Source organism: Hyla sarda, chromosome 8, assembly GCF_029499605.1.
Source record: "Hyla sarda isolate aHylSar1 chromosome 8, aHylSar1.hap1, whole genome shotgun sequence".
In the NCBI taxonomy this organism is placed as follows: Eukaryota; Metazoa; Chordata; class Amphibia; order Anura; family Hylidae; genus Hyla; species Hyla sarda.
In genome coordinates, this window is record NC_079196.1 from 59,254,138 (window position 1) to 59,267,439 (window position 13,302).

Below are 13,302 nucleotides of genomic sequence, written 5' to 3' on the forward strand. Positions count from 1 at the left end.
CCATAGACAGGAATGGAGGGGGTGTGGCGTTATGTCACAAGGGGCATGGCCGTGACGTCACGATCACGGCCTCCAACAAAATGTTCAGAACGCTGGAGTACTCCTTTAATTTGTCATTTTTCTTGGGTTCTGTTCATACTCACACAGAACCACGACTACTGGTAGACGCCTTTCACTCGAATGAGTTCCAGTATTTTTGACTACTGATTTGGGTCGGCATTTGATCATCCATTCTGCTTCTCCATTCACAATCTATAGCAGTGATAAAAAGACTCAAGGGCTGTGCTCAGCTGTGCCATAGATTTTGAATGGAGTGGAAGGGCGTTTGCTTGACTACCGCTCCATTCAAACTCCTCCTAGATACTGATTTGTGGCTGGAGATAGTGGAGTCCCAGGGTCCTCTGCTTTGGCAAACTGGAGTCATCCCCTTCCTGTTTATGGTTTATCCCTTATCTAGTGGATAGATGAAAATTGCTTCAGACTGGAATACTCTTTGAAAGGGGTACTGCGGAGGAAAAAAAAAGTTTATTTTTTATTTTTTTTTATACAGATTTGAAAATATTATGCCTTCTAGTACCCATCAGCTGCTGTATGCTCCAGAGGAAGTTATGTAGTTATTTTCAGTCTGACCCCAGTGCTCTCTGCTGCCTCCCCTGTCCATGTCAGGGACTGTCCAGAGCAGAAGAGGTTTTCTCTAGGCATTTACTCCTGCTCTGGACAGTTCCTGCTGATGTAGATTTCTGCTATAATTGATGCCAGTTACTGCTCAGGAAGACCACTATTGTTATTCCTACTGACTTCTGATCTGGTCATTAACAGGAAGACTCCCTCCTGCCCCCAAAAGACATTGTTCGGTCTTTAAACCATACAAAAAATGGTGCTCATACCCATAATTACATCATTACATTCTTTTATTGCTACTTATCTTCTCTGGTTTCCTGCTATGGACTGCATCATTGCTTTTCTTGTGTTTAGGGAGGCACTAGTCTCCTTTAAAACTTTGCAGGGGGTTATCCAAGGATAGAATAACAGAGCTATTTCTTCCAAAATCAGCACCACCTCTGTCTTTAAGGCTGTATGTGGTATTGAAAATCAGTTCTATTGAAGTGAATGGAATCAAGTTGTAATACCACACACAACCTAAGGACAGGGGTGGTGCTGTTTCTGGAAGGAATTACAGAGAAATACAAAGTTGGCTGCAAGTCTCAGGCGAGTATCTGTTGTCCAAGACTTATTAATACACCCCAAGATGAGTATGAAGTATGGAGAGCACCACAGAATGTAACATCCACACACCGTCTGAGCTCTGCTGAGCTGTACACTACTGTCCACATCAGAAACACATTAGAAATAGAGCTTTGATGGCTCTGCATATCACGACCATATCTAAAAATAATAACCACTCTACGGCTATTGTAGGTGTTACAATAAAGAGAATATTGATCTCCAGGGGAAGGTGCTGAGCTGACTTTTCTCTAAGCATCAATTGATAGAGAAACTAATGGAAAGCTTGAGCAAGAAAACGGAGGAAGAGTTATTAAGGCTGCTAAGGCCAAATGCTTCAAATATAGTATTGGAAAGCAGTTAGTGCAGCAGGGAGACATTGGCCTTTGTGCCAATACTATGCAGCACAAACAGATTGGGAAAAACATACAAATGGTCGCTTTCACAACGGCTATTTATTTCAATCTCTTGTCTCGATTTCACACTCTTTTTTTTCTCCCCTTTAATGTGCATAAGTCACTCTAGTGGAAACCTCTTTCTATAAAATATTAAACCATTCTTTGTAGAGAATGTAGAATGGATAATAAGTCTCATTTTGGTAATCTTTATAAATGTTAACATTTTAGCTCCACCCCTTAAAGAAAATAAGTTGACATTTAAAGCAAACCTGTCATAGGGGTGTAAAGAAGCCCATGGCTAGGTAGGTCTAGTCATCCTGTTTTCAATAGTTCTTTCCATTGATGAAATTTTAAGTCTTTTTATCAATATGCAAAGTAAGCTCAAGTGCCCAAGGGGCGTTCCCCAGTACAGCAAGAGCCATGGTAAGTCCAACCCATCTCCTCTTTATTACCACCCCCTGGCCCCCTTCTATCTGTCTACCCTTTTTTGGCTGACAGCTATTCGATAAAGAGGATATAGGTTGAACTTATCTGGGCTCTTTCCGTGTTGAGGCACTTAAGCCTATTTTGCAATTTTATAAAAGGGCTTATATCTTGCCAATGGAGAGTACAATTTAAATGTCCGGAATCATAATGACTAGTCATTTCTAGCCAAGGGCCTATTTACACCACTTAGTGTTACAAGTTCTTAGATGTAAATGGCGATCAGATGTCTTAAACTTGGTGTTATCGCTCTCACACTCTCTAATAATGGCACCTCATGACAAAGAACTCTCTGAGAATCTGAAAAAAGTTGTTTTTCCACATAAAGATAGCCAAGGCTATTAGAAGATTGGCAAGACCCTGAAACTGAGCTGCAGCACGGTGGGCAAGACTATACAGCAGTTTCACAGGACATGTTGCACTTTGGTAGACCATGGCATGGCCTGTTCTAAGAAGTTGAGTGAACATGCTCGGCATCATAGCCAGAGGCTGTCTTTGGAAAATAGACGTAGGAGTACGGGGTCAGCCGGTCATTGCACACTGCACGGCTGCATGGCTGTCATCCAAAAAGAAGCCTGTTGTAAAGATGAAGCACATAAAATCCTGCAAACAGGGCATGGATTACTGGAGCCTTCTTTGGTCCAGATGGTGACAAGCATGTATGGCGGTAACGAAGACAATTGTGTCTTGCCTATAGCCAAGCGTGGTTGTGTCATGATCTTGGCTGGCATAAGTGCTGCTGGCACTGGTGAGCTACAGTTTATTAAGGGAATCATGAATGCCAACATGTACTGTGACATACAGAAGCAGGGGGGGGGGTTTGGTGGTGCAAAGTCCAGTGGCAAGCTGTGAAATTCTGGTGAACTTCATGCCCAAGAGGCTTAAAGGACATCTATAGTGCAAAATAACTTATCCCCATAGCAAATCAATCCTGCTCTGGACAGTTTCTGAAATGGACAGAGGTGTCAGCAGAGAGCACTGTGGTCAGACAGAAAGGAAATTCAAAAAGAAAAGAACTTCCTCTGTAGTATACAGAAGCTCATAAGTACTGAAAGGATTGGGATTTTTTAATAGAAGTAATTTACAAATCTGTTTAACTTTCTGGCTCCTGTTAATGTTTTCCAGTGGAGTAACCCTTTTAATGGCTGTGTGTTGAGTTATTTTGAGGGGACACAACATTAAACACTCTTATCCAGGCTGTGCTTTTACATTTTAGCAAAGTGTCATTTCTTCAGTGTTGTCACATGAAAAAAAAGCATACAACATTTACAAAAATGGGAGGGGTATACTCCCTTATATGAGATACTGTGTATACTGAACTGTCATATTTGTTGTAATTTTAGTAAGCTTCTTAGCAGATGATGGGCTGATTTTTTTTTACCATGCACTGTGACTAATGTTCTCTCTACCCCAACCTGTGGCTCTCCTGTGGCAAAACTAGTTTTCATCATTTCCTGACAACAAAGGGCCGTCTCTTCCCATGGCAAAGTTGTCTATTTGCTGGGGTGTCTGAACCATGGTGATCCTCACACTAGAGGGGTTGTCTGAACCAGAGGCTTTCCTTCTGCTGCAAAACTGCAACTCCCTATTTTTTTTGACCTTCACTCAACAAAAATTAGTACTGCATTCCATCATCATATTTTGCCTGGACTACTGCATCATCCTTCTCTGTGGTCTCCCATCTAAAGCTGGGTTCACAGCACGTTTTTCCCCATACGGGAGCGCATACGGCAGGGGAGAGCTAAAAACTTGCGCTCCTGTATCCCTGTGTATGCGGTCCGGTATGTAATTCATTTCAATGAGCCGACCGGAGTGAACCGGTCTGCTAATTTTTCCTCCTATGCGGTTTTCTACTGTACCTTAAACCGTAGTCAACCACGGTTTTAGGTCCGGTAGAAAACCACATGTGGGGAAAAATTAGCCAACCGGTTCACTCCGGTCGGCTCATTGAAATGAATTACATACGGGAGCGCAAGTTTTTAGCTCTCCCCTGCCGTATGCGCTCCCGTATCGGGAAAAACATGATGTGAACCCAGCCTAACACGATCTTACATCCCTCCGAACAAAACTCAGCTCTGCTTCCAGGTTAAAGGAGTAGTCCAGTCCTGAAACACATATCCCCTATCCTAAGGATTGGGCCCCTGGTCGCTGGCCAGAGAGTGTGTGTCGACCACTGCACGAAGCGGCGGCCAACACATCCCCTCAATGCAGCGCTATGGCAGAGCCAGAGATTTCCGAAGTCAGCGCACCGGCTCTGCCATAGAGTTGTATTGAGGGGGCATGTCAGCCGCCGCTTCATACGGTGGTCGACAAACCTCCTTCCCGCTGGCTGCCGGGGCCCAGTACAGGAGATTGCGGGAGTCCCAGTGGTCAGAACCCCCTGCGATCTGAAACTTATCCCCTATCCTTAGGATAGGGCAGGCATAAGCAACCTTCGGTACTGCAGATGTTTTGGACTGCATCTCCCATGATTCTTTGGCAGCATTTTGGCTGTAAGAGCATCATGGGAGATGTAGTCCAAAACATCTGGAGTGCCCAAGGTTGTGAGGTTGCCTATGCCTGAGATAGTGGATAAGTTTTTCAAGACTGGAGATCTTCTTTAATCTACCTCTGCCACCATTCCTCATCTGCCTTAACTTCTGTTAATCTTTTCACTGGATAACATAATAATAATAAATAATGTGCAAAATGGAAATTGTGAAGTGCCTTAATTATAAAAGCAGAACAGAATAAATCTGGCAGCATTGTGCTGGCCCATAATTCATGCATTTGGTTGGGGTTGGTAGTGGTTGTTCTTCCCTCTCTAAAGCAAGACCATTAATAATATTGAGTCCAGATTGGCTGTCACCATTTCAGTTCTTGCCCTCCTAAGCATAGTATGCACATGAGAAGGAAAAACCCTACATCCAACACTTGCTTCAGTTCTCCACAGCTCGATCAGATGTTCCTCCACAGCTCGATAAGCTTAGTCTCTGCAAATGGTAAAGTTCTCCCATCACCTCAACATAAGCAGAGTCTATCAGATACTAATGTCACCTCTAGGCACATAGTACCTCATTCTCCACACCAACGTCACTCCACCATTAACTGATGGGCAGCTGCAAGATAAATGTTGTTTCGTCAAGCACAATGGTGAAGCTACATTTTCATCACGCGTTTTGCAGCTTTACGTTGACGAATCTGAGTTTTTATACATTACTTCCGCTCGAGTGGATTTCTTTACTTTCCGTTTTTGTTTATTTTCTTGGACATTTTCAGCGTGATTGGCAGCAGGATTGTGCGCGGCGTGATCAGGGCGAGCAAATTAGATTGATAAAATAACACGCCAAAGATTGTCACCCACTCTTCTGTGCCATACAATGTATTTTAGATACGCTGTGTTTCTTCCCTCGAGTAGAAGAATGTATGGGCGGTTTCTGATGTTGAATATGGATGCCAGAATATGAAAAGATCTGTCCAGCAGCAACATGGCAGTACAGTGTGAATGAAACCTTTTGACTTCTTGCAGTTCAAAAAGCCCTTCATTCCTTTTGTAATACACTTTAGAGTATGGATGCAGATGAGGTCTTTGTTGGTGCCATGCACCTCATCCATTACCCTTAGGCTGACTGTGAGCAAGAGAAGAGGGAATCTGTTGAAAAGGACCATGACAGAGCCTGCTGTTAGCATGAACTCTGTGTGAACCAGGTCTAGCAGCAGGTTTCCTGCATGTGCTTGAGGGGAACATTTGGTGAAGAACACTCGAAAACCTCTAAGTATCATGTGAAGCCGCAGGAAACTACACATTTCTCTACTAGCTTCGTACGGTAATCCTTCCTCCTCTGGCTGTGAAATCATTGTGCTCCTCTAGTAAGAGAAGGGCAGAAAACGTATCTCCAAGTAAAGTTTTCTATCAAGATCCTCTGTGTCACCCTCTTGGGGCGCGTTCACATTGCGTAATTCAAGAGGAATTTACTCGAGTAATTCCTCTTGAATTCTCTGCTTAGGCTCCTTTCACATTATATTATTGTTCTGTTTAGGAACTTCCGTCAGAAGTTCCGTCACTATACCGGGGAAAACCGGCCGTTTCAAAACCCCTGACGGCCGCGACTAAATCGCATTGCAGCCTATGGGGTTTTGTAACTGCCCGTTTGCACCCGTATGTGCCCGGAATTCATTACAGAGGTTATACAGTGACGGGACATCATGGCGGAAAAATGACTGCATGCAGTAATTTTTCCGCCACGATGTCCCGTCACTATATAACGTCTAGAGATGAGCGAACTTACAGTAAATTCGATTCGTCACAAACTTCTCGGCTCGGCAGTTGATGACTTATCCTGCGTAAATTAGTTCAGCCTTCAGGTGCTCCGGTGGGCTGGAAAAGGTGGATACATTCCTAGGAAAGAGTCTCCTAGGACTGTATCCACCTTTTCCAGCCAACGGGAGCGCCTGAAAGCTGAACTAATTTATGCAGGAAAAGTCATCAACTGCCGAGCCGAGAAGTTCGTGACAAATCGAATTTACTGCAAGTTCGCTCATCTCTAATAACGTCCGTAAGGAATTACGGGCATATACGGGTGCAAGTGGGCAGTTACAAAACCCCATAGGCTGCAATGTGATTTAGTCGCGCCTGTCAGGGGTTTTGTAACGGCCGGTTTTCCCCGATATAGTGACGGAAGTTCCTAAACGGAACAATAATATAGTGTGAAAGGAGCCTTAGAAATAATTAACATCTGTTTTGCCATTGTCTTTAATGTATTTTACTCTGCACTGTTCACACTGCGTAAATTCCGTTCCGCTAGAAGAGAGAACATGTTCATTCTTCTTGCGAAATACGCGAGCAGAAGTCCATTTGAAGTCAATGGTAAAAAAAATTCCGCTCAGAATCATTTTTGCAAGGAATTTGAGTGAAATTCGCACGGAACTTGCCCAAAAAAATAAAAAAATGTAAAAATAAATAAAAAGGGAAATACTAATTTGCGGTTGTAGTCTAGCAAAAAAACAAAACAAAAAAAAAAAACTGTTTCCTCCGTGTTAATTCTGCGCAAAACCCCCCCCCCCATAAATTCGGCGGCTGAATTTTTACCAGAGGATTCCTCTCTAATTCCTCACTGTGAGAGCATCCTTACGATCAGTGTGTAAAGCCGTGTTTCCCAATCAGGGTGCCTCCAGCTGTTGCAAAACCACAATTCCCAGCATGCCCGGACATGCTGGGAGTTGTAGTTTTGCAACAGCTGGAGGCACCCTGGTTGGGAAACAATGGTTTAGAGTATGCCATAGACAGTGCACTTGCTCGTAATCTGGGGCTTGAATCTTCCAGGAAATGCAATAGATCCCTATGTGTTGCATATATTAACTAAGAACCAAGGTCTCCTGCTTGTGGCTAGTATAGTATAGTAACTGGTCCCCTTAATATTTAGAAGTCCCCTGCAAATATAAGTGAGGCTCCTCATCACATTTTTGTGATTGAAGCTGAAATAACATTAATCTATGGGCAGCCACTTACGTATTTACTTGCCACTGATTCAGATGAATGGGCATAGTATAATACATTGTCGATTCAAGCAGGCCACAATAGGATCCAGTCTTTTGTTAAAGGGGGTACTCCGGTGGAAAACTTTTTTTAAAATTTATTTATTTATTTCAAATCATCTGGTGCCAGAAAGTTAAACAGATTTGTAAATTACTTCTATAAAAAATTCTTAATCCTTCCAGTACTTATTAGTGGCTGTATACAGAGGAAATTCTTTTCTTTTGGGATTAGGTTTGTCATGACCACAATGCTCTCTGCTGACACCTCTGTACATGTCAGGAACTGTCCAGAGCAGGAGAAAATCCCCTTAGCAAACCTATCCTGCTCTGGACAGTTCCTAAAATGGACAGAGGTGTCAGTGGTCAGACAGAAAAAGAAATCTCAAAAGAGAAGAATTTTCTCTGTAGTATATAGCTGCTAATAAGTACTGGAAGGGTTGAGATTTTTTAACAGAAGTAAATTACCTTTCTTTAAACCAATTTACCTTGTTTAACTTTCTGGCATCAGATGATAAAAAAAAAAAAAAAAAAAAACTGGAGTACCCCTTTAACTGTCCAGTCTTGCACATAGAGGGGTTTCCAGGCAGAAGAACACATATAACATATACATCTATAACATACACGTAGGAAATGTGTCAGCAGATTCCACTTTTCATGACTGCCGCACTGCTACATTGTAGGATATTACAGTCAAGTTGGGTTTAAGTGTTGCCAGTGTGTCTTTTAGCCTCTTATTCCCTGGAAAAGTCAGGAAACATACCTGTTACGAACAGCCCGAGATACTATAATGGGTAGCCAGTGAAGGGATTGGCAGAGGAGCGGGATGGAATAATTCGGCAGCAGAGTTAAAGGGGCACTCTGCCCCTAGGCATCTTATCCCCTATCCAAAGGATAGTAGATAAGATGTCTGATCGTAGCTGGGACCCCCACGATCTCTGTGTAGCTTCCCAACTTTCGTTTCGAATGCTGGGTGCGGGTGTTGCTACATCACAGCCACGCCCCTAGTGACGTCATGCCACACCCCTCAATTCAAGTCTATGGGAGGGGAGTTTCATAAATCAGATAACCCCTTTAAGCATGGATTGGAGGGGAGAAAGAGTGTTGGATGGGAGGTCACAGAGGTTAAAGGGGTTATCCAGGAAAATTATTTTTTTTAAATATAAATCAACTGGCTTCAGAAAGTTTAAACATATTTGTAAATTACTTCTATTAAAAAATCTTAATCCTTTCAGTACTTATGAGCTTCTGAAGTTAAAGGGGTTCTCCGGTGCTTACATATCTTTTCCCCTATCCAAAGGATAAGGGGATAAGATGCCTGATCGCAAGAGTCCCGCCACTGGGGACCCCCGTGATCTTGCACGTGGCATCCCATTTGTAATCAGTCCCCAGAGCGCGTTCGCTCCGGGTCTGATTACAGGCGACCACCGGGCCGGCGGCGTGTGACTTCACACTCCGCCCATCAATGCAAGCCTACGGGTGGGGGAGTGATAGCTGTCACTCCCCCTCCCGTAGGCTTGCATTGAGGGGCGGAGCGTGACGTCACACGGGGGTGGAGGCGTGACGTCACACGCCGCCAGCCCGGTGGTCACCTGTAATCAGACCCAGAGTGAACACGCTCCGGGGACTGATTACAAACTGGGTGCCGTGTGCATGATCACGGGCGTCCACAGCTGCGGGACTCCCGCGATCAGGCATCATATCCCCCTATCCTTTGGATAGGGAAAAAGATGTGTAAGCACCGGAGAACCCCTTTAAGGTTGTTCTTTACTGTCTAAGCCCTCTCTGATGACACCTGTCTCGGGAACCGCCCAGTTTAGAAGCAAATCCCCATAGCAAACCTCTTCTAAACTAGGCGGTTCCCAAGACACGTGTCATCAGAGAGCACTTAGACAGAAAAGAACAACCTTAACTTCAGAAGCTCATAAGTACTGAAAGGATTAAAAAAATTTTTTATAGAAGTAATTTACAAATCTGTTTAACTTTCTGGAGCCAGTTGATATATATAAAAAAAAGTTTTTTCCTGGAATACCCCTTTAATATTACAGTAGTCCAGGCAGGAGATGATTAGGGTGTGCACTAGTATTTTTTTGTTAAAGGGGTTATCCAGGAATAAACTTTTTTTTTATATTTCAACTGGCTCCAGAAAGTTAAACAGATTTGTAAATTACTTCTATTAAAAGATCTTAATCCTTTCAGTACGTGAGCTGCTCAAGTTGAGTTGTTCTTTTCTAAGTGCTCTCGAAGTAATTTACAAATCTGTTTAACTTTCTGGAGCCAGTTGATATAAAAAAAAAAAATGTTAAGTTAGTGTTAAGAAAGGCATGTATTCGAGAGAGGTTTTTTAGGTGGTAAGGGCTTGTATGCGTGATTTGAAGGACAGAACAGAATTGAAGGCTTCCCCCAAGGCAGGGGACTTGTGGTACTGTGGAGAGAATGGATCCATTGACTGATTGATAGATGGTGTCCCTCAGATTCTGCAAAGCCTTCTGTAATTTTAATTGCAAAAGTAGTTCTGCATACTGGCTATGTTAAAGGGGCACTCCAGTGGAAAACTATTTTTTTTAATCTTTTTTTTTTTTATCAACTGGTTCCGGAAAGTTAAACAAATTTGTAAATAACTTCTATTAAAAAATCTTAATCCTTCCAGTACTTATCAGCTGCTGTATGCTCCAGAGGAAGATTTTTGATTTTCTTTTCTGTCTGACCACAGTTCTCTCTTCTGACACTTCTTTCTGTGTCAGGAATTGTCCAGAGCAGGAGCCAAATGCTCATAGCAAACCTCTCCTGCTCTGGACAGTTCCTGGCATGGACAGAGGTGTCAGCAGAGAGCACTGTGTTCAGACAGAAAGGAAATTCAAAAAGAAAAGGACTTCCTTTGGAGCATACAGCAGCTGATAAGTACTGGAAGGATCAAGATTTTTAAATAGAACTAATTTACAAATCTGTTTAACTTTCTGGCACCAGTTGATTTAAAAAAATAAAAAAAATTCCACTTTTAACGCTGATATGAACAAAGCCTAAAAATATTTGTTTGAATTGTACTTGCCAGCATGCAGTTGCATCTCTCCATGCCTAATGTCAGGTCAGGAGGGAGTGAATGCGGGACAACCCTTTTTTAAGTAGATCTATTCTTTAGAACTTGAGAATGGGTGTTAACCTGTTATAGGAGATGTAATGCTAGCCATAGTGGATGTCACCCAGCTTTCCCAGAAGAACCTATAACCAGCACTAATAACAGTGGGGGAGATTTATCAAAACCTGTCCAGAAGAAAAGTTGCTGAGTTGCCCATAGCAACCAATCGGATTGCTTCTTACATTTTTTGAAAAGGCTTCTGGAAAATTAAAGAAGTGATCTGATTGGTTACAATGGGCAACTCAGCAACTTTTCCTCTGGACAGGTTTTGGTAAATCTCCCCCAGTGTTTACCTAAACATTTTCTCTTTTATGTTCCCCAGCTGCAGATTTATATAACTCTGCTCAGTAAATCCCTTTGTGTTTTACAGGTAAAGTTCCTTTTATTCATGTTGGAAATCAAGTGATATCTGAACTGGGACCAATAGTTCAATTTGTAAAAGCCAAGGTAAGAATTATAACCGAAAAAGGTGCGTCAATATTATTAGTTCTTAGAGGGGTTGGCTGACTGTTTTAGTAAGAGTGACAGTCTACTGCAGTGTTTCCAAACCAGTGTGCCTCCAGTTGTTGCAAAACTACAACTCCCAGCATGCCCGGACAGCCAACGGCTGTCCGGGCATGCTGGGAGTTGTAGTTTTGCAACAGCTGGAGGCACACTGGTCTAATGTGTTCCTCGTAATTTAGGCTTGTTGGATTTCAACATGCCTGATCAGAGGTGCCTGGCAGCGGTGTATGAAACTGTATGTCCACTTCTAGGCAGGGGTTGACTGTATGTAGTGTTTTCTAGTGGACTCACTAATATCAAGTATTTCCTGTAGCTCTAGGTTACTTATGCTGGCCATAAATAAATTTGATAAATGTTGAACCTATTTTGGTGGAAATAACTCACATTCCAATGTAAACGGGGGCGGGGAAGGAGGGATTAAAGGGGTTATCCAGGAAAAAACTTTGATTGAGATATATATATATATATATATATATATATATATATATATATATATATATATATATATATAGATATCCAAAAAAATACAGCACTACTATACCACAGCCGACGGGTGCCAGCTCCTCAGGCTCGATCACAGCCAATTGATAACTTCAAAAAATGGTGCGGCACTCCAAATGTCCAAAAAAATAACTTATTTATTCCACATGTCAAACAGTGCGACGTTTCAGCCCCTCAATGGAGCTTTTTTCAAGCATAGTGATACCACACACAGGCTGGGGTTATATACCCTGCTCAGTAATGAACAGTAATTACATAGTTAATCAATACAGTGATAAAAATACATAAAATAACAGTGCAATTCACGGAAAATAAAGTGCTTAAGAGTACCATAGGTACATATATAATGTGTACAGTGTCACAGTGAAAGTTAAAAAGCAATGTGGCTTGAATATACAAAACTCCATCATAATAATAGTTAATAATACACCACTGATGCATATAAACCATAATTAAATATACATATATAGAAAACATATATACACACACAGTGGTCCCTCAAGTTACAATATTAATTGGTTCCAGGACGACCATTGTATGTTGAAACCATTATATGTTGAGACCAGAACTCTATGGAAACCTGGTAATTGGCACCAAAATGTTATCCAAAAATAGGAAAAAGTGAAAATTAGAGAAAAATAAGTAGATAACTAATACAGATAAAGCAAATCCTTACATATAAAAGTAGGAATGATCTGCTGGGAGCTGTAAATCACTGTCTATGCCATTGTTTACCAAGCAGGGAGCCTCCAGCTGTTGCAAAACTACAACTTCCAGCATGCCCGGACAGCCAAAGGCTGTCCGGGCATGCTGGAAGTTATAGTTTTGCAACAGCTGGGGGCACCCTGCTTGGGAAACACTGGTCTATGTTGAGGACAGGATCTTCTTCGGGGTCCTGTACAGTACAGGCAATTTCCTAAAAAAGTAACATGGAGTCGCCCTTACCTGGTGTCCAAAGGAGCAGCTAACCCTGGTACAGGTAAAGTGTACAGAACATGTAATACCTCCCTGTACTGTAGGGGGTGCTACCAGATATCAGTCAGTGCATACGCTTCAGTAATACAGGGGTTTTACCAGCGAAATGCCCATTCTGATTGGTCAGTTCTTCCAGCCATTGACACGTTTCACAGATCTGGACTGTCTGTACATTGTATGTTGAGTCTGGTTTCAACTTACAATGGTCCAGAAAAGACCATTGTATGTTGAAACTATTGTATGTTGAGGCCATTGTAAGCTGAGGGATCACTGTGTGTGTGTGTGTGTGTGTATGTATGTATGTATATATGTATGTGTATATATATATAATATATATATATATCTCAATCAATCAACTGGCTCCAGAAAGTTAAACGGATTTGTAAATGACCTCTAGTTTAAAAAATCTTAATCCTTTCAGTATTTATGAGCTGCTGAAGTTGAGTTGTTCTTTTCTGTCTAAATGCTCTCTGATGACACCTGTCTCGGGAACTGTCCAGAGTAGAAGCAAATCCCCATAGCAAACCTCTTCTACTCTGTGCAGTTCCCGAGACAAGCAGAGATGTCAGC

At 42.2% G+C, this 13,302-nt stretch overlaps 1 protein-coding gene across 1 annotated transcript in view; it reads left to right on the forward strand.

The window, feature by feature from the left end:
- Positions 1-13,302, forward strand: part of MTX2 (metaxin 2) — an 82,235-nt gene that overhangs the window by 40,720 nt on the left and 28,213 nt on the right. The window contains exon 5 of the mRNA XM_056533210.1: positions 11,123-11,199. Coding sequence (XP_056389185.1) covers positions 11,123-11,199 — 77 coding nt within the window. The remainder of the gene's footprint in view (positions 1-11,122; positions 11,200-13,302) is intronic.